This window comes from Zalophus californianus, chromosome 11 (genome assembly GCF_009762305.2).
Source record: "Zalophus californianus isolate mZalCal1 chromosome 11, mZalCal1.pri.v2, whole genome shotgun sequence".
NCBI lineage: Eukaryota > Metazoa > Chordata > Mammalia > Carnivora > Otariidae > Zalophus > Zalophus californianus.
Window position 1 is genome coordinate 19212226 of NC_045605.1, and position 25381 is coordinate 19237606.

At 44.2% G+C, this 25381-nt stretch overlaps 2 protein-coding genes across 2 annotated transcripts in view; both read left to right on the plus strand.

The window, feature by feature from the left end:
• GRAMD1B (GRAM domain containing 1B) overlaps nucleotides 1–25381 on the plus strand; it is a 236531-nt gene that overhangs the window by 28452 nt on the left and 182698 nt on the right. The gene's annotated exons all lie outside the window — the stretch shown is intronic.
• LOC118356073 (ferritin heavy chain-like) lies at nucleotides 19731–20671 on the plus strand. The gene has a single exon (XM_035722804.1). It carries the CDS (start codon nucleotides 19907–19909, stop codon nucleotides 20669–20671), a length of 765 nt encoding a protein of 254 aa, XP_035578697.1. The 5' UTR covers nucleotides 19731–19906.

Consider the following 25381-nt stretch of genomic DNA (forward strand, 5'->3'; position numbering starts at 1 on the left):
GTTCATGATTAAGCATCATTGATTCTTAAGTTATTTTGGGTTTGAGGTTTAAACTGATACTGAACTTCAAGGTTCAGCTTAGAACTCTCTCGTGTTGTGGAAAATGCCTCGATTTTTTTCATTCTGAAGACCTTGCAGTTGGTTGATGTACATAAATGAGTGTGCTGTTTAAGTTTGTGGGCAAATGCATGCATGCGGGAATGACTATGTTATGCATTGTGAAAAAGCATCCTGGAACATATGGGACCACAGAGCTTGTTGGGGTTTGGCAGGACACAGATGGCGCACTCAGACAGGGTAGCAGGAGAGAGTTTAATGGTGGTGTGGGTAAACTAGGGGAAACCAGAAAAGCACGTTGGCAACAGCTGTAGGAAAGGGCTGTCTGACTGGAGCTATGGGCTTTAGTACAAGGGTGAAGTCAGTCCACGTTGATGTGGCAAGGAGACCCCTGCCATCAATTTATGTCCCCATTCTCCTTTGCCCTCCCATCTCCAGCCACTGCCTCCCTAGGCAGGACCCAGCCAGAGGGCAAGTGAACCAATTATGTTGTTCATAAGGGTCTGCTTTGTGAGCAAGATGGAGAGAATGGAAAGTAGATGTGGTGGGCAAATGGAAAATATCCAGCATGTGGCCAGAGTTGAATGTGTAACTGCAGGTAAGGTAAGATTCTTTTCTGAGAATGCTCAGGTATTAGCTCAGGCTCATCTGGATTTGCCCTTAACAATGTTTTGTACTTCAAAATCTCTTTTTTTTTTTTTTTCCACACATTCTTTTTCTTTCCCTCTTTGGCAAGGAGGAACCTTACTTCCAAGTTGTGACATCTTGATTAAGTAGAAAGTACATGGCTCTGGAACTAAATAATATTAGCTTGAAATCCCAGCCCTGCTACTTATCAAATGTGGGACTTGGACAAGTTACTACACTCCCAAGTTCTAAAAGGTAGATTGTATTAAACATCATGGCTGATATGAGAATGAAAGACTTCTTGTCTCTTATCTATCTATAGAAGTATGTATATCTCCCAGTAGAGGGTTGGCTCCTGCTCGGTGCCCAATAAATCCTCTACTAGTGCTCTGGGTAATGAATTACTTCCTCTCTCCTAACTTTCCCATTTCTTGCTCTCTAGTGGTTCTTTCCTTTTTATGAGGATACTTACATCTTCCTGATGTTAAAAAAGAAATCTCTCTCTCAAACTTAATAGCCCCCTGATCTGCCATATCTTGGCTGTTGTTCTCCTATTGTTCTGTATTGTTCTGATTTTCTGTAAAAATCAGTGTACACTCATTTTCCCAAGTTGTTCACTGCCACTTGATTTCTTAACTTCTACAAACTAGTTAGTTTTCCACCATTGTGCCAAAAATTATCTCTGAAGTCTCTGACTCCCAAATGCCAATGGCTTCTCTCTACATCTCACCCTACTTCACAGTATTTGACATTCTCAGTCATGTCTGTCTCTTGGTTTCGGCACTGGGTTTCAGTACTTCATCTTTGGTCTCTGCGCTGGGGTGCTCTTTCTTGGTTTTCTTTTGGCCTAGCTCAGTATTCCTGCCCAGGATTTCCCCCCGCTCTTCACTTCTCTTTGCTTTCTCATCCTCAAAATATAGATGTTGCTAGTAATTGGTTGTTATCTGATTGTTTCCTCCTGTTACTTCTATTGTGAAGTTCAGGAGGGTGGGGACCTTGTTTGTCTTGTTTGCTGTGTTACTCCCACCAATGAGTCTAGTGTCCCAGTGCTTAATGTAGAGTGAGTGTACAGCAAATACTAGTTGAATGGAGAATAGATTATAATATTCCTCCAGCGTTTCTTTCTTACCCTTCTTCTCAACTATACACTCACCAGATAAACATTTCTGACCTCGGTTTTCAGACTGTAGATCAAGGGCCAGCAAATTTTTTCTTAAAGGGCTTGATAGTAACTATTTCAGGATTTCAAGGTTACATGGTCTTTGTTACAAGGACTCAACTCAACCATTATAGAGCGAAAGCAGCCATAGACAATAAACCTACAGATGTAGCTGTGTCCCAATAAAACTTTATTTATAAAAACATGCTGCCCCAGGTCATAAATTGCAGACCGCTTTATTGGCTCATGTTTCCAGTCAGTGCATATTGTCACATGATTGACTTAAAGGCACCTCAGATTCAGTTTGTCTGACCTGAAATTATTATCTTCTCTTTCTTCATTCTCCAAAAGCTTCTTCACTTCCTGTGATTTTTAGCTCAGTTTATATTATCTCTGTTCCAGTCATCCAGAAAAGAAACCTGAGTTAGCTTCATCTTTACCCTTCCTTCCCCCAGTCCAGTCAGTGACTGAATTTTGACTGTTTTATTTCTGCAATGATTCTCACTCAGTCACTGCTGTAGCTCAAGCTCTCATTTACTTTATCGTGATCAGTACATTTACCTCCTCATCACTGATCCCTCTTGTTCTTCACCTGTGTCACTCAACCCACACCCCCCTCACACCTTTCTTGGTTTTCTGTTGCCTACCGAACAAAGTTTAAATTCTTTACCATGGTTTCCCCCCTTCACCCTCTTCTTGGCTCCCACTCCTTTCCTTCATGCCTTTGTTCTTTCTTTCCTTCTGTCCTGGAGTAACCTTCCTGTCTCCACTACCCATGGAAATCTTTATGCTTCAGGACCCAGATCCAATGCTACTTACCTGGAGGCCCTCCAAAGCTTCCCAAGCCTGAGTGAATCACGTATCCTGCTGTACTCCCATTCTGCCTCCTAGTATGGTTGCTTGGTTGTTTATACCCCCTTTTCCCTCCTTAGATTGCAAGCTTTGGAAGGCAAGGGCCATGGCATCTTCATCCTCATAGATTCAAATTTAATTTCAAGCCTTTCACAGTTGAATTTAAGTACATCTTTAACCAAAAAACCCTTTACATGGGGTCGTGGGATGAGTCCCATTGGATGGTAGAGATCACAGGTCCTTGGCTGTATCACTGTATGTGTATATACACGTGCAATTATAGTATACCTCTTCCAGCATCTGCCTTCTTTGGTTCCTGGTCTTAACCACTATGCTTTGTAGAGTGGCCAGAGTGGGTGTGGGAACATACTATTTTAGTGTCTTTATCTGACTCTGTCATAAGACATCCCGGGATATCAGAAAATTATATAGGCTTTGAAATTTGACAAATCTGAGTTGGAATTCTAGTTTTTGACCTAGCCGTTGACCTTGAGCAGGTTCTTAAACCCTTCTATATCCAAGTTTTCCCATCTGTTGAGTGAGATCCTAATACCAACTTCATAGGGTTGTTATGAGGATGAAATCAAGTTTCACGTACATTTTTTCCCTTCCCTATCTGCCTTCCTTCTGTCACAGTTTCTCCGTTATTCCTAAAGAGTTTCAGACTCGTTTGTAGGGATAACTTCCAGCATTCTATACGGGAGATCGTGGTTGGAATCAAGGGGCCTCCTAACCCAAAGGAAATCCCTCTCTCTGTGTTTTCAGGGCACTCAATTTCTTCCAACTCCAGATTCTTAGAATTTCACTTTTAGTGTGACTCACAATGTACTTCTGTTTCAAAAAACAGAAAGCTGCCCAGTTTCTGCTGGCCTCAGTGGACGGGGGGTAGCAGTAGCTAGGCAGAGCATGTTCACCAGACAAACCCCTTTCATTGGCTGGGAGATGGTTAGCAGATCCTTTGAGCCCTTTGGACTCAACTGTAACAAGAGGATGGTCACATCAGCCTGTCTTGGGTTTGTGTGGGGGAAATAGGAAAGACTGCCTAGTCTCGTGTGTGTACACTGCATGAGTGCACCACGCACTGTTGAGTTCCTTTTGGACCAAGATTGTAACTATTGGTTGAATGCTTGAAGGGCATTTTGGTAGAGGTGTTTTGTGTTTGGGTTCCTTTTGGAAGGCAGGTGGGGTAAGAGAGTTTGCAGCCTCCTGAGCCTCCTGAGAATCACAGATTAGCCCAGTTGGGTCATGCAGAGCTGTGAAATTCCAAGATGCTGGCATTTTAAGAAGTATCATCTGGTTTTGTGAGTAATGGCTCTGAATGTGAAGTATCCCCAGGAAGATTTTTCAGAAAAGGACTAATTTGGCACAGTCTTCTTGTGGAGTCACGGCTCACAGTGGATTGTCACACACTCCAGAAAGGCAGTGTGTTTTCTGACACACAGGCCTACACACATATACGTGAGGCCTACTGTTTATCATCACAGACAGACTGCATTTAGAAGGAAAGGAGGAACAAAAACTCCCCAAAGTCACTGAATTAGCATTTTTTGCGTAGCAAATGAAAGATTCCTGGAAATGTGGGCTCTTGTACCAAGGTGAGCAGGTTTTGAAGGCTTCTCAAAGGACACACCACCCAGCCCAGTTTCTGCCTTCCACTTACAGTTCCATGAAACAGGGATGTAGCAGATTTCCGTGAGCAGGTTTTGAAGGCTTCTCAAAGGACACACCACCCAGCCCAGTTTCTGCCTTCCACTTACAGTTCCATGAAACAGGGATGTAGCAGATTTCCTCCACTTCCTGGATTTAGACCCTGGCATCCCCAGAGGTCTCAGAGTTTTGGTTTTCTGGCCCCAGTGTGCATATAAACAAGCATCAGCTTGCTCATGCTCCCCAAGTACCCTGTATGACCTGGTGTCATAGACTGAGTATTTGTGTCCTCCCAAAATTCATATATTGAAACCGAATCCCCCAGGGTAATGGTGTTTAGAGGTGGGATCTTTGGGAGGAGGGTCGGTCATGAAAGCAAAGCCTTCATGAATGGGATTAAAAGACCCCCAGAGAGCACCCTTACTCTTTCCAACATAGGAGGACACAGGGAGAAGAGAGCCAGCCATCTGCGAATCAGGAAGTAGGCTCTCCCTAGACACTGAATCTGCAGGTGCCTTCATCTTGGACTTCCCAGCCTCCAGAATGATGAAAAATACATGTCTGTTGTTTATAAGCCACTCTCACCCATTGGTTAGAGCAGCCTAAATGAATTAGGACAAAAATTATTAGCAGGACAGGGCATGTTGAGATCTCTCTTTGAAGGTGAAGAGTAAGCTGTTTGCATCAGGCTCCTCCTTTAAGAAAGGACAAGCCTCGTGGGCGTCTTTGGATTTTGTAGATATTCCTCATTTGGATGTGCTACTTTGGCCTATTTACTGAGTGACCTGGAAAGCTGCCAGTTTTGAGTGGGGCCCTGAACAAAAGAAGGGCTCTGCAACAGTTCCAGGCTGCTCGGCAAGCTGCTCTGCCCCAGGGCCATCCGATCAGCACATCCAGTGGAACAGAGAGAGTCAGTGGCAGACGGGGATGCCGTTTGGAGACCCTGGGAGGCACTTACAGGTCAACGGCAGCACAGGCCTTATAGAACTTTGGAGCAAGGCCCGGCCATCCTCTGCAGATAACTGTCCTCCTTTTGAGAAACAGCTCTTGGCCATCTACAGGACCTTAGTAAAACTAAACACTTAACCATGGGCCCCCAAGATTCCGTGAGGTCTGAGCTGCCCAGCATGAACTGGGCATTATCTGACGCACCAAGCCTTAAAGTTGGGTGTGCATAGCAGCATTCATCATCAAAGGGAAATGGTGGTTTATATGTGATCTGGCCCGAGCAGCCCCCAAGGCACAAGCAAGTTACATGAAGAAGTGACCCAAATGCCCGTGGTCCCCATTCCTGACTTTTCTCTCCTAGCCTGCACCTATAACCTTGTGGAGTTCCCTATAATGATTTGACAGAGGAAGAAAAGACTCATGTCTAGTTTGCAGATAGGTCTGCCATCTACAAGCTGGAGAACCAGGAAAGCCGATGGTGTAATTCAGTCCTAGTCTGAAAGCATGAAAACCAGGGGGCCAATGGTGTAAGTCCCAGTCCAAGTTCAGAGGCCTGAGAACCAGGTATGTCAATGACCAAGGGCAGTTGAAGATGCAGTTCAGGCAGAGAGTGAATTCCCCCTTATTGTGTATGCCTTTTTGTTCTATTCAGGCCATCAGTGGATTGGAAGATGCCAATCCACATTGGTGATTTTAACTTGGTCTACCAATTGCAATGCTCACTTCTTCCAGAAGCAGCCTCACACTCAGAAATATGTTTGACTAGCTGTTTGGGCACCACTTAGTTCAGTCAAGTTGGCAGATAAAATTAACCATCACAATGCATAACATTTTATCTTTGAAATATCAGTCCCAGAAATGGAGATTATACATGAAACAAAAACAAAATCTGTGGTTAGTTTGGAAAGGGGAAAAATTGTAACTCTACAGTGGAGAAACCTGACAAATTCTACCTCTGCCAGATGATCAGGGTCAACATCAACAGTGATAAATCATGCTGGTGGTATGTATTCTTGATATGATGTATTGAGAATGGTACTTACTCTGTAGTCTTCTTCCTTCAAACCCATAACAACCAGTCTAATCACGAGAAAAATCTCAGAAAAAGATCCCAATTGAGGGACATTCTATAAGTTACCTGATCAGTACTCTTACTGTCAAGGTCATCAAAAATAAAGAATGTCTAAGAAACTGTCAGTCAAGGAACATCTAAGAACCTAAAGAGACATAATGAATAAATGTAAAATGGTAGCCTATCCTGTAATGGGAAAAGGATATTAGATAAAAATTAAACAAATCTGAATGAAGGATGGATTTTAGTTAATAATGTATCAATGTTGGTTCAATAATTGTGACAGATACACCATATAGATGTACAAGGCTAATAGGGGAAAGTGGGTATAAGTATATAAGTATATATGGTGTGTATATAGATATGTATGTATGTATAAAGCATATAAGAACCCTGTATACTACCTTTAAAAAGTTTATTTTAAGAATAGCTATGTTCAGGACCCCTGAGTGGCTCAGTCAGTTAAGTGTCTGACTCTTGATTTTGGCTCAGGTCAAGATCTTGGGGTCGTGGGATGGAGCCCCATGTCAGGCTCCACACTGGGCGTGGAGCCTGCTTAGGATTCTCTTCCCTCTCCTCAGTCACTCCTTCCCCCCTCTCTCACCTCTCTGTCTCTCCCTCTCATAAATAAATAAATAAATAAATAGATAAATAAATAAATAACGTAAAATAAAAATAGCTATGTTCAAATCAATTCATTTAAAAAAAATAAGCCCTCTGGCTTGGAAGGAGACTTAGGAACCACCTAGTCTAATGGTTAATATTTATTTCTTTATACAAAAACACTTTAAACAAAATGTTAGGCAGAAGTCCAATAACATACAAATAAATGTAGATTTGCTCTGGCTGAAGTGGGAAAGAACCCCTGTGCTCCATCTGTTTGGCCCCCTTCCTCACCTCCCGCCTGCCTCTGAGACAATGCTGAAATGCTGAGGAGTGCCTCGCATCCGGTAGGCACCACCTGCTCTCCTTGGATCGTCCCTCCCCTGGAACATCCCAGTCTGTCCTCAAACACCGTTAGAAATGGGCATCCCCTTCCCAAAAGACAGCTTTTATCTTTTTATGACTGCTATGATTCTTAGCATTTTGAGGAGGGGTTAAAATGTTCATAATTTCTACCTATTGGCTTTAGTCCCATATAGAATACATGTCCAATACAGTTTTTACATGGTGATTTTTTTGAAGACAGATGCTTTTTTCTCTCCCTGACCTCCATGACTCATTTCTTGTGTAGGATAGATTTCCCTATCCCTCTGACTGGTTGTTGATGGCAAGGTGGCATGCCATTGCTCTTGGACTCCATATAGGCCAGTCTCGTGACTGCTCACCATGACCCCATCCATAAGCTCCCTCTTGACTTTCTTCTCCATCCTACTTCATTCTAGGAGACTCTACTCCAGCCACTTTCTTCCCAATACCTTAGCTCCCACCTTGCAACCTGACTTTTCTCGCAGTGGTTATTTCAAATCTCTTTTACTCCACTTTCCTGAAACCCATAGTCTTACCACTTGCCCTACTTCATTTCAGCTGATGAATCCTTAGTACTGCTTAAAAATAAAATCGAAGTCATTAGATGAGAAATCCTTCAACTTCTTAACCTCCCACCTGGGAGCTCACCTGCAGCTCTCCTCCTACCTCCTCCTCCCTTCTTCAGGTTCCTGTCTCAATTCAAGGCTAATTCCAGCATCAGTATTTTGGATCTCATCCCCTCCTGCTTTCTCAGCCCATGTTTATTCTGTTGTTCTTTATGTATCTCTCTGCTGCCTCACTGGAATTGCTCTTGTCAAGATTACTGAAGTCCTCCTTGGCATCTTGATTGTATTTAACTAATGCTTTTATCAGATATTTATAAAGCACCTGCAATGCACCAGACACTGTACTGTGTGGTGTGGATTCACCAGTGAAAGGCAGGTGGAATCAGTGAGTGTATATGGGGCCACTGAGCTGGGGGAGGAGGAGGTAATCAGTAAAGGAGCAAGTGAATGTATAAAATGTTAGGGAGTGAGTGAATGATAAATGCTGAGAGGAGAAATGGATCAGGGTAAGGCACAGGGTTATTTCAGCTGGGGTGGTCAGAGAAGTCCTCTCCGAGGAGATGGCCTCCGAGCTGAGATCTAAATGAAGGGAAGGGCTGGCTTGTTCTTGGACCTTGGGGAAGAGCATGCCAACCAGTGCAAACAGATGAATGATCCAGAGTTAGGATCAAGTGAGGTCTGAAGAACGACCAGAAAACCCAAGTCTTTGGGTCAGAGTGAGCAAGTTAGAAGGGTGGAAGAGAAGATTGGAAGGAGAGTAGACACGCGCCAGATCTTTGAAATGCTTTTTTGTTTCAGCTTCCAGATTTTTCTCCTACTTCTCTCGCAACTCCTCCTCAGCCTTTTTGTGGATTCTCTTCTTCTGTCTGTCCTTTAGGTATTGGTATTAGGCAAGATTCTATCCTAAACCATCTTTTCTTCTCTCTGGACATACTGTCTGTGGTCAGGACACAGAGCAGCCACTTAATAAAGGTTAGTTGACTCAGATTACTTTGAGATCTATATCCATTCTGCTAACTCGTCTCAGACCTAACTCTGGTTTGTCTATGTGTCAGTGGAATTTTGGCCAACATCCATAGATGATCTGACCAAGCAAGGATGCAAATGGGATTCTCTCTCCCTTAGTTTTAGGTTCTGTAATTTTAGAAATGTAGCCTAGGTCTGTATCTTAGTCATTGCTTTAGCTCTAATGCCTAACACAGTGCCTGGGTGGTCGCTGACTGAATTCATGAATCCAGTTGAAGAAAGGCAGAATTCATTCCTTGGCAACCAGTTCACATTATTGAACAATAGTGAATATTCTACCACACATGGGCTTATGCTCCTAGAGATAAATTTTCAGACCTTCACAGGCTCTGAGTCTGTTATATTTTGTCCTGTTATACCTGGCTCATTGTTCCAGAATTTCAAGATTTTTAAGCATTTTGCTTCAGCCACTGTGATTGCTTTCCCTGTTAAGTTTTACATCTTCAGTTTTGACAAGAATGCCTTTTGTATCTTCAATTCAGTCATCGATAAGATCGCTGAACAGGATGACGCCAGAAATGCAGAGAGCCCTCCAGATAATGTGATAATTTCTAAACCTTGCTTTATGACTAATAAGTGTGCTTTTAGAAAATGGAATCATTTAACTTAGGTGCTACAAGGGACATCAAAGATCATTAGTCAGGCCTGTGTGTTTTGCAGATGAGGAAACCAAGACTCCTATATTAAGTAATTTCACCAATATTACACAGTTAATTAAGGGAGGAACTGGGAGGAGGCCCCACATGCCAGTTACTGTGGATTTCCATATGCAATTCATTTTTATCCTTCCCTTTTTATTTCTATGGTCTACTATTTGTTGCTGCATAACAAAGTACCCAAAACTACCAGTTAAAAACAATAATAAACATTTTTATCTCCCGCAGTTTCTGTGGGTCAGGAATTCAGGAGAAGCTTGGTGGATTGTTGTGGCTTAGGATCTCTCATGAGATTGTGCTCAGATGGCAGCTGGGGCTGCAGTCATCTAAAATGTTGACTGGGACTGGAGGACTCAGTTCCAAGATGGCGCACTCATAGGACTGGCATATTTGTGTTGGAAATGATAGGTCTCAGTTCCTTACCGCATCCACCTTTCCTTGGGGCTGTTTGAGGGTCCTTAAAACGCATCAGCTGGCTTCTCCCAGACCAGGTGATCCAAAAAAGAGGAAGGAGGAAGCCACAACATCTTTTATGAGCTGACCTCAGAAGTCACATCCCGCCTTTTCTGTAATATCCTACTGGGTGCATGCAGGTCACCCTATGCAGTGTGGAGGGGATTACACAGGGTTGAACCCCACAAGGTGGGGAACACTGGGGCTGGCTCACAGGCTGCCTACCACATCTGGTTAGCACCTCAGTAGAGGTTCTTTTCTCCTTTGGCCCAGAGTAGATGCTATAGCATCTGAAAGATCTTCCCATCTCTGATTTCTTTCCCTATGGGAGCAAATCCCATAGAACTGCCTAATGAGTCTTGGTAAAAGGCAACTCTGGCCACGTCATCCTTATTACACTTCCTTATCCTCTGATTTTTAAAAAGAGTTTAAAGATTTCTTGCTACTAAGATGATCATATAATTTATTATCCAAACTATAGCACCTTTGAAAGTGAAAAAGGGTGTTCTTAGCAATTATGCATGAACCAGAGATGTAAATTAATACTGTCATGAGAAAAAAACGAAATTTTGATCATCCAATTGCCTACCAATTAAGAATTAGGATATTATTCTGTCCCTTTTCTTATACTGGCAACAACTTTCTCTTTTATCATTTCTTTTTAATTATCAGCATTGTTATTCCTTCTGCTCTGTCCAATGATACCATTTCGTGTTTCCCAGACATAGTCAGGATTTCACACATTCCTTTGTGTATACTGTTCCCTCCAAATGGAATTGCCTCTCCACTTCCAAGTTGTTCTTCAAGGCTACAATTGCAACCTCCTCCTAACATTGTGATCTTTCATCTTCAACCCTTCCCCATAGTTCTTTTTGTTTACCTTTTCCATCCTTCCCATTTTTTTCTTCCTACCTCTCTTCTTGTCTTCTTCTTTTCCCATGTAATTACTGAGCATCTTCTGCGCGCTACGAACTGTTCAAAGTACTTCCGTGCACTTAGCATAATTTTTTTCTTGTAGGTATTTGTGTACCTCTCCTGTCCCTTCTACAAGTTTATAATCCCTTGAGTACAGGGCTATGTTACACTTATTTAGCAAAATTCCAATAAATGTTGCACGAACCATTGAATATTGTAGGTCCTTAATAAATTTTAGTTTAATGAAATCAAACAAGTTCTGAAAAGAAACTTGTTTGGAAAGATAATCTTGATTTTCATACTAAGGAAGGGTTTTTCTATTCAAAGCGGTTTTCCTTCTCAGCTACAACACAATAAGATTAAACAGTAAAATTTTGAAAGTGTATAGAGGAAAACAGTGGACCTTTCTCCCCTTCGAATTCTTCAGACACCCCCCGCCCCCGGAATATAGCCAAATGACACTTGGACTGTTTTCTCAAGGAAGGAGTTAGTTTTTACACTGTTTCTTTCCCTTATTTGCATGCCTTACTCAGGACAAGGGAAATATCAGGGTTTCCCTAGGTGAAATGTGGGTTTTACTTATTATGTAAGAAGTCAAATATGTTCAAGTGGTGATTTTCAACCTTGGCTGCACAGTAGAGCCAACTGAGGTTTGTTTGGAAATCCCAGTGTCCAGGCTGCACCTTAGACCAAATAAATCAGAATCTCTATGGGTGAATCCAGGCATTAGTGCTTTTTAAATGTGCTCGGGTGATTCCAACAAGTAGCCAAGGGTGAGAACCCCTGTGCTCCACCAAAGAGCCCTGGTCGGGTGGTGAAGAGATCTAAGTCGACCCAAGTTGCTCATGACCTTGGGTAAGTTTCTTTAACTCTTCTGGCTAATGTCCATCTGTGAAATAGGGTTTCTCATCCAAAATGTTTGTGTCCTGCTGAAATGTTGGGAGAATCAAATGAAGTCACAGAGAAAGGGCAACCAGAAGCAAAAACTCTGAGAATCCTGTTACACAGAGGACTCTAGCTACTATTTCTCAGTTCTAATGGTTTGGTCATTCTTTGGAAAAGTGAGGCTGGGTTGATGAATATAGCTAGTTACGGTGGAGAGGGAAGCTTTTCTCCTCTTTGCTGCTCCTTCATCCTCTTTCTTTATTCTCCCTTTTTATTCATCTCCATTTCCTGTGGCTTAAAAGTGCCGCGCCACGCACCCCACTGTTCCGCTGCACCCCAAGATGTGATGGATTCCGAGAAACCTGCCTGTCCTTGACCCCAGGGGTGGGGTCTACAAGAATGGTCTCCTTCACGGTCTACAAGAATATCTCAGAGTCTGGAGATGAGGACTGTGCTTCAGAGGATGTCTACCCAGTATCCTGCTGGAGTATTCTGTGCATTTTCCTCTCCTTTGGACAGAGAGGAAGAAAACAAAACTTTGCACCTTATCTGGTGTTATGGGGGTAATAATAGCTAGTGTTTGTTAAATATTTTGTTTGAGCCAGGATCTTTACTTGCATTACCCTGTTTCATATTCCTGCCAATCCAACAAGGGTACTCTTATCATCCCCATTTTATAGAAGAAAAGGCAGTGATGTTGAGAGGCAAAGACACTTCTCCAAGGTTGCTGAACTATAAGGGAAGGAGCTAGTGTTTGAACCCAGAAGGTCTGAAGACAGAGCTTTTTTTAAACAGATGACATGCCAGGCATCATTGAAAACAATTTGTATTTTTTAACTCATTTAATCTCCATGACAACCATATGAAGTAGATTCTCTTATCTTCATTTTGTAGCTGAAGGACTGAGGGCACAGTGAGGTTAAGTGACTTGCCCAAAGTCACAGAGATAAGATGAAACCGTTTGAATGAGAAATTGAAGGAAGACTGACATTAAGCCGTAGCCCCAAATGTCATAGGATTCCTCAACTTCCTCTGTCCTCCCAAGAAGTTAAAGTAAAAAAGGCAGAAGACATCTGGCCATTCTGCCAGAGACATCCCAGTGACTCCTGACATGGGTGTGGTACTTTGCAGGTTCCAAAGGGTGTTTGCGTCCATTCAGAACCTCAACCTTATAGCCACCGCAGGGTAGGTGTGGGTCATCAACTTTGTGCAGAGTTCATGTTCTTAGCCACTGAGCTCTCCTGCCTTACATGGGCATTTCCTCATCCTGGTGGCTTCCTCACACAGAGTAGGCTCCAGTGACCAATGGAAACAGTGGTGCCCTGAGGTTCCCTCCATCTGGAGACCAGAACCAAGGACATGCGGGCCACCAGACTAATTTGATGAGAATAGTCTTTGATGAGAATGGCTTAGGGTGGATACCTGGTTTAGTGCTTAATGGGGAGGAGGAAGAGTGAATGGAGAAGGCACATGTCCACTGGGACTCACACACACAGGAGGGCCAATCGGAAGGCTTCTGAAATTACACCATCGGCAACCACCCCGGTCATGCATGTCCCATGTTCTCATGTTCCTTTTTTGAAGGAGAAGTCTGCCCTCTGGTTTACTTCTGTCCACATTAGGGGTATCCTAATAATAATAACTATAGATAATTATTACTGTTATTTAAATTATTATAAATACCATGAATATGAAATGTAAAAGCATAAAATTATCAATATCAAAATATAATAATAATTACTATTATTAAGCAACTTGTGGTGAGTACTTACTGTGGGCTAGATACTACACCGAGAACCCTTGACGAGTTATCTTACTTGATCGTCACAGAGACAAGGCAGGAGTTATTATCTCTGCTTAGTAGGTGGGGCCAACAAGATGAGAGAGGTTAACTGAATTTCCCAATGTCTTAGTCAGGAAGTGGAAGTCCGTCCTCAAGGCCAAGAAGCCAGAACAGACTTCGACTTTCTGCCCTACCCCCTCCTGCCACAGAGTGGTCTTATGATCAACCTCACCACGACAATCTCTGGAGCTTCCCAGATTTAGAATCCCAGAACCAAATGTTCTAGGTCTGTGAGGAATTTAAGGTGATTTTTCTCTTCTCTTAATAAAATAAAAAAAAAAAAACAACCCACCTTATTATAAAATAAAATACAGGTACAGGGAATGACAAAGAAGCAATGAGACTCTGCTGGTTGTTCCAGACTCTGTGTACCCTGATCCCCCTCACAGATTCTCTCCTCCCCAAAGGAATCACACCCCTGGATCTTGTTCTAAGTGCTGCCTTGTATCTCCTTATAGTTTATCGTCTAGCTGCAACTCTCCCAACATCTAGCATAGTCTTTTCTGCTTAAAAAAATCAACATGTCTTACAAGTCTCTGTTCTTCTCCATATTCACCTTTCATCAGTTTCTTTTCCTCCAGCATTATTTTTTGAGGAGCTCAGGGCATGTGACCTATAGTTTCTTGCGGGCTGGATTGTGCTGCTTGCACACTCGTAATGCAGGTCTCGGGGTTCTGTGAACTCTTTATTTCCTGCAGATTGGTTGCTGGACCCAGAAGTTTGCTCTGCATAGGACTGATCTGAATAGATCTTTCTGGCAAGATCGTGGGTGGTGTTGTGTTCTCCTCTCAGGAAGCACGTAATGTCGGATTATCTCTCTTTTTGTGACATGTTGGTGCTCAGAGTCTCAATTCATCAGTTCATTGGGTGTTACAGAATGGTGATATTCCATCATTTCTTTTTCATTTATTTCTTGGAATACTTTTCAAAAGAGGTGCTTCCCTTTGACAACTCTTTGATTATCTGGTGGTGTAGTTGATATAGGAGAAAAAGGACAAATGCTTGAATCTTTTCCTTTCTTTGTCAGTTTTCAAGATTAAATGATTTAATTCCCTGAGCTGTTGAAGGGACCATTGAGGATGAGCAATTAATTTTTGTCCAGGGGTGCCTGGGTGGCTCAGTTGGTTAACTGTCCAACCCCTGATTTTGGCTCAGGTCATGATCTCAGGGTTGTGAGCTTGAGCCCCACATCAGGCTCTACGCTGGGCATGGAGTGGAGCCTGCTTGGGATTCTCTCTCTCCTCGCTTGTACTCACTCTCTCTAAATAAGTAAAATCGTAAAAAAAAATTTTTTTTTGTCCAATTTTAAATCTCTGCTCTCATTTTAAAAATGAGGTAACTGAGAGCCAGAGAGGTTAAGTAACTGACTGAACATCACACAGCCTGTGGGTGGCAGAGCTAGGGTGAGGGTAGTGCTCTCCTGCCCCCCAAGTGCATTGTTACCTTCCCCTTTCAGGAGCAGAATTGTAGATATGGAACCCAAGGCTCGAAAGCCGTCTCTGAGATTATCACAAATGGCCAATAAGCACTTGAAGCATTGTCTGACATGCCTCCTGGCTTTTTGCCTTTACTACTGTGCCCTGCCGCCGGCTGGGACTCATTGGCAGGGGAGGGGGCAGCCTGCAGTTTGTGAACTGCTTCTGAGAGGGAAGAGTTGCCAATCTTGGCAATCCTGCCAGGTGTCAGGGAGCCGTGGGAATGTGCCCAGGTTGCTATAGAGAAGTTTTCAGCCTTGGCTGCCACAAAGCACCCCCACCCACTGCCAAATCGTGTCTTGCTGATTCTCAGCAGGAAAATGGGAAGTCAGAGGAGAAAGTCCCAACCTGTCTGTTAGAAGAGAAATTGTAAAGAAGCCATCTCCTCATCGTGTTAACTTAGAGGGGGGTGGGGGGAAGAGATGGGGGTAGAAAAGAATCAAACGGGGATAGGAGAAAGGCCGGTATTTTGTAACTGTGTATGTGAGTGAGGGGGTGGAGCAATTGCCTGCCTCCTAAAGACTCTTCAGCAGTCCATCTGTTCACACCTACTTACGTAGCTGATGACCTTCTCAGACCCACCTACTCATCCTGCTCTGCCCACTTCCGTGCTTCTCTTCTTCCTGCTGCCCCCACCCGAGCCCCCCTCCCCCCAAGCTGGGGGAAAGTGGCAGCCAAGAGAGGCTAGTGAGAGATAAGGACACACTCCTTTCTGTAAGGATGGAAACCCTCGCTAACTTGTGGTTAGAGAGTCAGGCAAGGACAAGTACTAGGCTGCTGCCAATGGCCCTGGTCCGTGTTCTGAAGCACACTGTTGTGGTTACCCTGGTTGGAAAGGAGAGTTGCTTGGATCGCACTCTTGGGAGCAAAATGAAACTTGACAGTGGGAGATACGCCTGTACTGTTATAAAATGGGGATCTTTGGGCCAAGGAGTCCCAAGAAGCTGATCACTCTGGTTTTCTTCCTTGGCAGAAGATTCTGGAGGACTTCAGCCTTCCACAGTGCACAGGGGACAGTAGCCAAGATGCTATGGTGGAATGTTTTTAAAACTTTAAGTTATGAAATTAATTTGGTGAATTGTGATCAGAATTTAATAAAAAAGGAAATAGAGTAGACAATAGATCAGGGTACATTGTTCCAGGGAGAAGGCGTTTCATGAAACCCTAGTGGTATTTGTGTGTGTGTGTGTGTGTGCGCGCGCGCGCTGGCTCACAGTGTATTTCTCACTGTAAGTCATAGCTCAAAACTTTGAATATCATTGCTCTTTTAGCCAGTGTCAGGAATGAAGACTTGGATTTGCTGTAGGCTCTGCCGTGAAATTGCTGTGTGACCTATACTGAATTGTTTAACCTCTCTGACCTTCATTTTCCTCATCTGTGAAGCGAATGGATGAAACCAAATGAGGAGATCAAGCTGATGATCTCAAAGGATCTCGAGGGAGGAGATGACATCCTCTCCAATATGCAATGATTTCCACTAAAAAGCACCTCTTTCTCTCTAGGCTTAGTTCATTCATTCATTCACCAAATATGTATTCATATGTCAGACGCTGTTCCAGGAGCTGGAGAGTTAACAGTGGGATGAAACACAAGAATCCCTGTCCCTGTGGTGCTTACCTTAGAAATCTCTGCAGCAGTTTACGGGTTTGTTTTTTTTTTTCTTTTCCCATTTACCATACATTTAAAACAAAACAAAATCAAATCAAAAACCTTCTGTAGGCTTGGGAAGATAGCATTTTTTTAGTTATTGGTTTGGATCCTCAATCTGTCCTTCTCTAAGTGGAAACGGAATCGTGGCATGCTGGCAATGAAAGGTTTAAAAGGGCTTCTTTTATGCTCAGAAGGGTGACCTGACCCAATAACCCCAAAATGGAAATCTGAATGTTCCAGGCTGGAAATTATTATTTTCCTTGAATAGTCTTCCTTTCTAGGAGCTCTCGAAAGCATAGAGTGTTCACTGAAAAAGGCAGTTCACCTTAAAAGCTTCAGTGTTAGCTTCTTGACATATTCATCTGCTCTCAGTACAGAGATGAGCCCCTCCCTGCAGGACTTCGGGAACAGGGTGGCATCTTCCTGGGAACAGGGTGGCATCTTCCTGGTGCAGAGGCCATGGAGCCCCTTGTTTGGAGGAGGGGATGGGTCAGTGAAACCTGCAGACTCTTGGCTACCAGAACGCTTAAATTCACAGCTTTGGGATTGGCTGCCGCGACCTTGGAATCTGAAATCATCATGGCCACCAGAGGGCGTTAAGAACCCGTTGTTCCACATCACCCCGCGATCTCCCATTTCTGTCTAGTTCTAGCCTGGCTGTTTTAAACAGGGCTGGTCAAATGACTTTTTCAAAGCACGTAGAGCTGAGTCACAGCTCCTGGATACCAGTGCTACAAGCAAATTGATAAGCTGACGCTTGTCTCCCTCATTTCCCAGAATTAAATCTGCAACTGCATCCACTGAATCAACAGGTACCTAATCTATTGAGCACAGTTTATGTACCAAGCACTGAGCTAGACCCTGGAGTCCAGCCTTCATCAAGGCAAAGCTTTTCCTCTCCCAGGGCTCACAATCTACATTTTCTGTAGACAGGAGGCAAACGGCTTGTTGCTCCAGGGTGGTTCCACATGGTCCTGAATCCAAGAAAACGTGGGGCTGTTTTCTTACCGTGAAAGTGAAGGCTCTAGGTATTAGGATCATAATCCTGATGATTTCAAATGAGAGAATATAGACCTTAGGAATGTGGCCTTTGGTAGAATAACTAAACTTTGGGATACCAATGTAGAGCTGATGGTATAGCTTCATGGTGAGGCCCAAGCCAGGAGTCACTGTTTTGCTGTTTAAATTTGCTGTTTAAATTTTCTGGACCTACGTTTTCCCCGCTGCTCTCGGAAAGACCAGGATACTAAGACTGTTACCAATAGAAAGCTAAGTGAAATGGAAGAGACTAATATTGTGGGGCATCACACCAGTGTAGAACCCCAGCTGGGATTTTGCTAGCTCCTTTTTTGTGTCTTCACAGCTAGGTGTTTGTTGGCATAGCTAATAGCCCTCCCTACCCGTCTCTTATTTTTTGTGGAGAGGCAGAGTCTAGGGTATGTTAAAACTAATACTGGAGCCCAGATGTGAATAATTTTCCAACAGAGGGATCAGAGTTTATTTTTCACCATAGTTGGAATGAATTGAGCGTATAAATGGATGACACGGCACAGCTCACTACTTGCTAAGAAGATAGTGTGGAATGAGGGCAGGATTCTGAGACCCGCTCCTCCCACCCCAAACCTCTGAGCCAGGGGGTGTTGTCCAGAGGGTAAATTCTACAAGTTCGGCAAGATTAACTGTGCTCTAAGGCACTAGAGGGTAGTGGGCATTGTTAACTAAGTGGAATAACGGGGGTATACAGGGGGTCTGCTAAGATGATGTGAACTGTCTCGAAATTGTTGAGCGTGAATTCATGCAGGATAACCGTGTCCCCTAACACTAATGCTGGCCCCAGCTGTCCGCTTTTAGTTTCTTGTGCTCTGACTTGGAAGATGAGAAGTACTTTCTGCTCCAAAGACCACCGCCGCTGAAGGTAGACCAGTACCTCCATAACCTTCAGATAAAACGCTGTATTTATTGTTTCAGAAGGCTGGAAGTACTTTGATAAGGACCGAGTGAGTTTATGACATTTGTCATCTTTTTTTTTTTTTAAAGATTTTATTTATTTGACAGAGAGAGACAGCCAGAGAGGGAACACAAGCAGGGGGAGTGGGAGAGGGAGAAGCAGGCTTCCCGCGGAGCGGGGAGCCCGATGCGGGGCTCGATCCCAGGACCCTGGAACCGTGACCAGAGCCCAAGGCAGACGCTTGACGACTGAGCCACCCAGGCGCCCCAACATTTGTCCTCTTTTTAATTTTATCTAGTGTTTGCCCAGAGGCAGCCCTGATTAGAGTCGTCCTTCCCAAGAGCCAGAGAAAAAGAAACTGTCAACAGTCTTACCGTGTAACTACCAGGCGAGCGCTTTCGGTAATTACGGTAATTTAGAAAGGCCACACCTGCTGAAAATCCTGCCTTTGCTTTTTCCTTTGGGACCCGTGCAAGTTGTGTAACTTCTTTGACCCTACTCTGGCCTCAATAAAGTAATATTATATGCATTCTACTCCCCTTATCGTAGGGTCGTAAAAATCGTTCCGTGCATGTGTGTGGAAGGGTTTGAACGGCAAGGGCTCTGCAGATGTAGGGTTTTAATTGGGCAGCCGTGCCTCTGTCATCTCATCCGATCTCAGAAATCCCCCATTGTCACCCCCTACACACTGCTGAACATCTGCATTTCTCAGCTGGGGCCACTTTTGGGCTTATCTGTCTTGCCTGCCTTCCCTGCCCTGACACGCAGGAATTTCTGAGAATAAGATCACTCCTGTCAATCACTTGCCTTTGGTTTTAAAAATATGCCCATTGTCCAGGCCTCTTGGTGCTGAGTTACAACACCACGGCCTAATCGCCTGGCAGACATATGAAACCTGCTGGCTTGAAACTCACCGACATTTGCCTGCAGCTAATGTGGCTTCCCAGAAACACGTACCTGTAAGAAGGAGGCCTTATGACAGTCTCCGCCGAGAGTCGCCGCGGTTTCCTGCTTCAACAGTGCTTGGACGGAACCCGGCGCTCGTCCCCCACCCGGGCCGGCCGTTCAGAGCCAGCCCTCCGCCATCTCTTCGTCGCGCCCTCGGACCGCTCCAAGGCCCCCGCCGCCGCTCGCCGCCGCCTTTTCTCAGCCGCCGCCATGACGACCGCGTCCCCCTCGCAGGTGCGCCAGAACTACCACCAGGACTCTGAGGCCGCCATCAACCGCCAGATCAACCTGGAGCTCTACGCCTCCTACGTCTACCTGTCCATGTCTTACTACTTTGACCGCGATGATGTGGCTTTGAAGAACTTTGCCAAATATTTTCTTCACCAATCTCATGAGGAGAGGGAACATGCTGAGAAACTGATGAAGCTGCAGAACCAACAAGGTGGCCGAATCTTCCTTCAGGATATCAAGAAACCAGACCGTGATGATTGGGAGAACGGGCTGAATGCAATGGAGTGTGCATTACATTTGGAAAAGAGCGTGAATCAGTCACTACTGGAACTGCACAAACTGGCCACTGATAAAAGTGACCCCCATTTGTGTGACTTCATTGAGACTCATTACCTGAATGAGCAGGTGAAATCCATCAAAGAATTGGGTGACCACGTAACCAACCTGCGCAAGATGGGGGCTCCCGAATCTGGCATGGCAGAGTATCTCTTTGACAAGCACACCTTGGGAAACAGTGATAGTGAAAGCTCAGCCTTAGGCTGTCTTCCCATAGCCACAAGGGTGACTTCCCTGGTCACCAAGGCAGTGCATGCATGTTGGGGTTACCTTTACCTTTTCTATAAGTTGTACCAAAACATCTACTTCTTTCATTTGTACCATTCTTCAAATAAAGTAATTTGGTACCCAAAAAAAAAAAAAAAAAAAAAAGGAGGCCTTATTTCTGCTCTCAGAGTTGGGGCCTGAAAATCTAGTTCACAAAGAACTAACTAACAACAACAACAAAAACCACAACAAACAAAGAGCAAAAGCAAGAGGATTTACAACAATTTACAGCCTTCTTTTTCCAAAGGTAGTGGGTGTTTTCTTCACTTTCCTATAGTGCCTGACTTACCCTCACTGAGTGAGTTCCTGTTCCTTTTGAACTGGGAGGTTAGAATTCCTGAGTCACAAGATCAGATTTTAGAAATGGGTTCTCCAGCCCTACCTTTCCCTCTTCGACCCCCTCCCAGACAGCTCTGACTCTAATAATTAAACTCAGGGAGCTCGGCAGGCAGGCAGAGGTGGAGGGTTGTGGTTAGGAGGTCTGGAACCAGGCCCTCAGGATTCACAGGACAGAAGCTTTGGGGACCAGTAAACAGGAGTTTAAAGAAGCAGAAGAAGAAATGGGTGGGTGGGGTGTCTGGCTGGCTCAGTTGGTGGAGTGTGCGACCCTTGATTTTGGGGTTGTGGGTTTGAGCCCCATACTGGCTGTAGAGATTACTTCTAAAAAAAATCTTAGAAGAAGAAGAAGAAGAAATGGGGGGGAAGGGACAATGGGGGAAAATCTTAGAAAAGGAGGAAAGAAAGAAGTGGGGGAGGAAAAGGAAGTGAACGGGTCAGGGTGGGGAAGTGGGAGGAAGACAGGGTGTAAGGAGAGCTTTCCACTGTAGCCTCCTACTGAGACAGAGCAGAAACAGCTATTTCAGAGGAAAACAGCTGTGCCCAGATGTCCCTTAGCTGCTACCTGTGGGGCTTTCTGGCTGCCTGGGATTCAAGCCTCTGGGTCCCCAGCAATCTGCTGACACAAGAGCCCCATGCTGCTGGCTGGCCCTGGTTCCAAGGGCACAGACCGCCACACCCACCCCTGTAACAAGCAATATAGCCATCTCCTCTTCTTCTTATTTTTTTAAAGGATTTTAGTTATTTATTTGTTAGAGAGAAAGAGAAAGCCCACAAGCAGGGGGAGTGGCAGGCAGAGGCAGGCTCCCCGCTGAGCAAGGAGCCCGATGTGGGACTCGATCTTAGGACCCCAGGATCATGACCTGAGCTGAAGGCAGACACTTAACCAACTGAGCCACCCAGGCAACCCAACCATCTGCTCTTCCTGAGAGCTGGGACATCACATGCTTACTCAGGGTTTGAGGAAGGACAAGGAAGACCTAGAAAGAAGATGTGGGCCAACAAAACTTCCAGATCCCTTTATGTAGGGAGGCAGTGATCGAGGGAAGAAATCAAAGAAGATGTCCTCAGAGGGCCTGTTCAGGTTCCCCTGCTCTGCCACTTCACTGCTGAGGGGCTTCCGGGCAAGGTTTAAGTTTTTTACCTACGAGACCCGTCTCCATCTTCATGCCTCCCTGTGGTTTGCTGACATACGGAGGTGGTCCCTGAAGTGCCTTGTGTACCTCCTATGGCTCATCCCACTACCTTCTGTGTAAATATGCAAATGGCTTCTCTTCTTCTAAAGTTTTATTTTATTTTATTTTATTTTTTTAAAGATTTTATTTATTTTTTTGAGAGAGAGACAATGAGAGACAGAGAGCACAAGAGGGAAGAGGGTCAGAGGGAGAAGCAGACTCCCCGCTGAGCAGGGAGCCCGATATGGGACTCGATCCCGGGACTCCAGGATCATGACCTGAGCCGAAGGCAGTCGCTTAACCAACTGAGCCACCCAGGCGCCCTTATTTTATTTTTTTAAGATTTTATTTATTTATTTGAGAGAGAAAATGAGATAGAGCATGAGGCGGGGGAGGGTCAGAGGGAGAAGCAGACCCCCTGCTGAGCAGGGCGCCCGACGCGGGACTCGATCCTGGGACTCCAGGATCATGACCTGAGCCGAAGGCAGTCGCTCAACCAACTGAGCCACACAGGCGCCCCTATTTTATTTTTTTTAAGTAAACTCTATCCCCACGTGGGCCTGAGATCAAGAGTCACATTATCTTCTTTTAGCAGGTTTTGCTCTCGTCCAGGGCAGGATCCTCACAGACTTACCACCTAGGATGGTGTCTGGCATATAGCAGGTGTAGCAAATATCTACAACAGATTTCTTTTTTTTTTTAAGATTTTATTTATTTATTTGACAGAGAGCGAGCGAGCACAAGTAGGCAGAGCGGCAGGCAAAGGGAGAGGGAGAAGCAGACTCCCCCCTGAGCAGGGAGCCCGACGTAGGGCTCTATCCCAGGACCCTGGGATCATGACCTGAGCTGAAGGCAGACGCTTAACTGACTGAGCCACCCAGGCGTCCCTGCCACAGATTTCAGAATTAAATAAACAGGGAAGATGATGGTTTTCCTGTAGCAAGCCCAGTTGAGTAGGTCTCTAGAAATGAGACTGTCAGCACTGGAAGGGATCTGCTGCTCTTTAGGCTGGATGTGGCAAGGGCGGGGATGGGTGTTACTGGCTTAGGTTATATTTCCCCAGAGACTCAGAAGGGACCATTTCCACAGCTCTAGTTTTTTTCATTTTAAGTTAAGGAATGAATTTAATTTCCACTTTTTTTAGATTAAAAATATAATCTCTTAAAAGCAATTGTTATGAGCAAGTAACATCTATAATAATGCCACTTAGTACAACACAGAAAGTTACACACACACACACACACACACACACACACACACACCAGTGTTATAATTTTGGTGTATGTGTAAAATCATTACACTTCCAGCAAATGTATACGCATGTATACAAAGTTGCCTGCCTGGCTCAGTCAGTAGAGTATATGACTCTTGATCTCAGGGTCCTAAGTTCAAGCCCCATGTTTGGTGTAGAGATTACTTTAAAAAAATAAATAAAAACAAATAAAATTAAAAAATTAAAAAATAAATATGTAAACAATTTAAATGTATAGTAGATGTATGTTTATATTTTTATTTTTGTTTTTTTAAAGATTTATTTATTTATTTTGAGAGAGTGAGAATGAGAGAGAGAGAGAGTACATGAGGGGGGGAAGGTCGGAGGGAGAAAGCAGACTCCCCGCTGAGCAGGGAGCCCAATGCGGGACTCGATCCCGGGACTCCAGGATCATGACCTGAGCCGAAGGCAGTCGCTTAACCAACTGAGGCACCCAGGCGCCCTGTTTATATTTTTAAATAGTTGCATTTCTCCTTTGAGTGAAAAATACTGTGATTTCCTTAGTCTGTTGGTGGTTGCCAACTTTTCACTGTTAAATAAACAATCTCTCTTGTATAAGAAATAATTGTTATTACTGTTAAAAAAAGAAGCAAAACCTAAGCAATGTGTTGAGTGCCTAATATTAGCCAGGCGTTTTAATTTTCACAGTCCATGAAGTGTGTAGTATTTTTCCTCTTTGTACAGAAAGAAACGGAACCCTAGAGAAGTAAGTAGCTTGGCTAAGTCATACAGTGGTGACAACAGTTAGGATTTGTACTTAGATCTGCTCAACAATCAAAAGCCTTCTTCCAATTCACAAAAGTCTTAGGATTGTAAGGTTAAAAGGTTTCTAGCATAGGACTCTCACTACATTTAAGCATGTTGCTTTCCAACAGCTCTGTGGTACTGTATGGAAGCCCTACTCCCTGAGGATGCTATTTTCCCCATAACTTTGAGTATGTTTTGTTAAGCTAAGAAATTCAAAGACCCACATCCACTCTCTTTTTCCCTTATAAGTAGGGTTTTTAGATTGAATCCATCTTTTAAAAAAATATTTATTTATTTGAAAATAAAAGAGAGAGAGCATGCACAAGCTCTAGCTTAGGGGGGCAAGAGTCAGAAGGAGAGAGAGAATCTTAAGCAGACTCCCTGCTGAGCATGGAGCCTGATGTGGGGTTCAGTCTCACAACCCTGAGATCATGACCTGAGCTGAAATCAAGAGTCGGGCGCTCAACTGACTGAGCCACCCAGGTGGCTCCTGGATTGAATCCATCTTGAGCTTGCATATTACCTGCCTGGAATGGAGCATGGAGTATCTCACTGTCTGCCCTGAGTTCACCTAGACCTGGGCTCCCACCCCTACTGGAAGGTAGGGCACACGTGGTTTCCTGCCATCCAAACCAGCAAAGGAGAGAAATGATACTTCCTTATTTATTATTACTCCTTTTTATTCCCTTCATCCCTCTAAGAAATGTAGCAAAGCATACTCTGTCAAAATGAGAGATATGGGGCACTCTGCTTTGATCTTTCCTGCATTTCCCTCATTGCATTAATGGCAGCACTGGGGTGACATGTCTTGGATAGAGAACGGATCAACAAACATCAGAAATGTAATTATGGGAGTGGGGACATTGGAAACTTCCACAAGAACCCAGGGTCTATTTGCATATCCCTTTCTTTTCTTCAGAAATTCAGAGCAAATTGAGTGTTCCATTAAGCACATGGGAAGGGATCAGGGATCAGAGAGAAAACGTGGAGTTCCCCTCTTTTCTTGTTGGTCACGGTTTAACCACTAACCTCTGCCATCATGCTTCATTGGTAAAACAGTAACTTTGTGGCTAGCTTTTAGTGTTTCTTATTAAGATTTTTTTAAAAAGTAATCTCTATACCCAATATGGGGCTTGAACTCACAACCCCAAGATCAAGAGCCACATGCTCTACCAATGGAGCCAGACAGGCACCCAGTGCTCCCTATGAGAATAGTCTCTTATTTCTTGGCCTCCTGATGCCCATGAGGGTTCTAGATGTCATGCATACCACATATGCCTTCGTGCAAAGCCCACATAGCTGCCATTGCTCTAGCTCCTC

Bases quoted from the DNA above. Each gene is read 5' to 3' on its own strand.
- LOC118356073 (XM_035722804.1), top strand. From the start codon at position 19,907: ATGACGACCGCGTCCCCCTCGCAGGTGCGCCAGAACTACCACCAGGAC.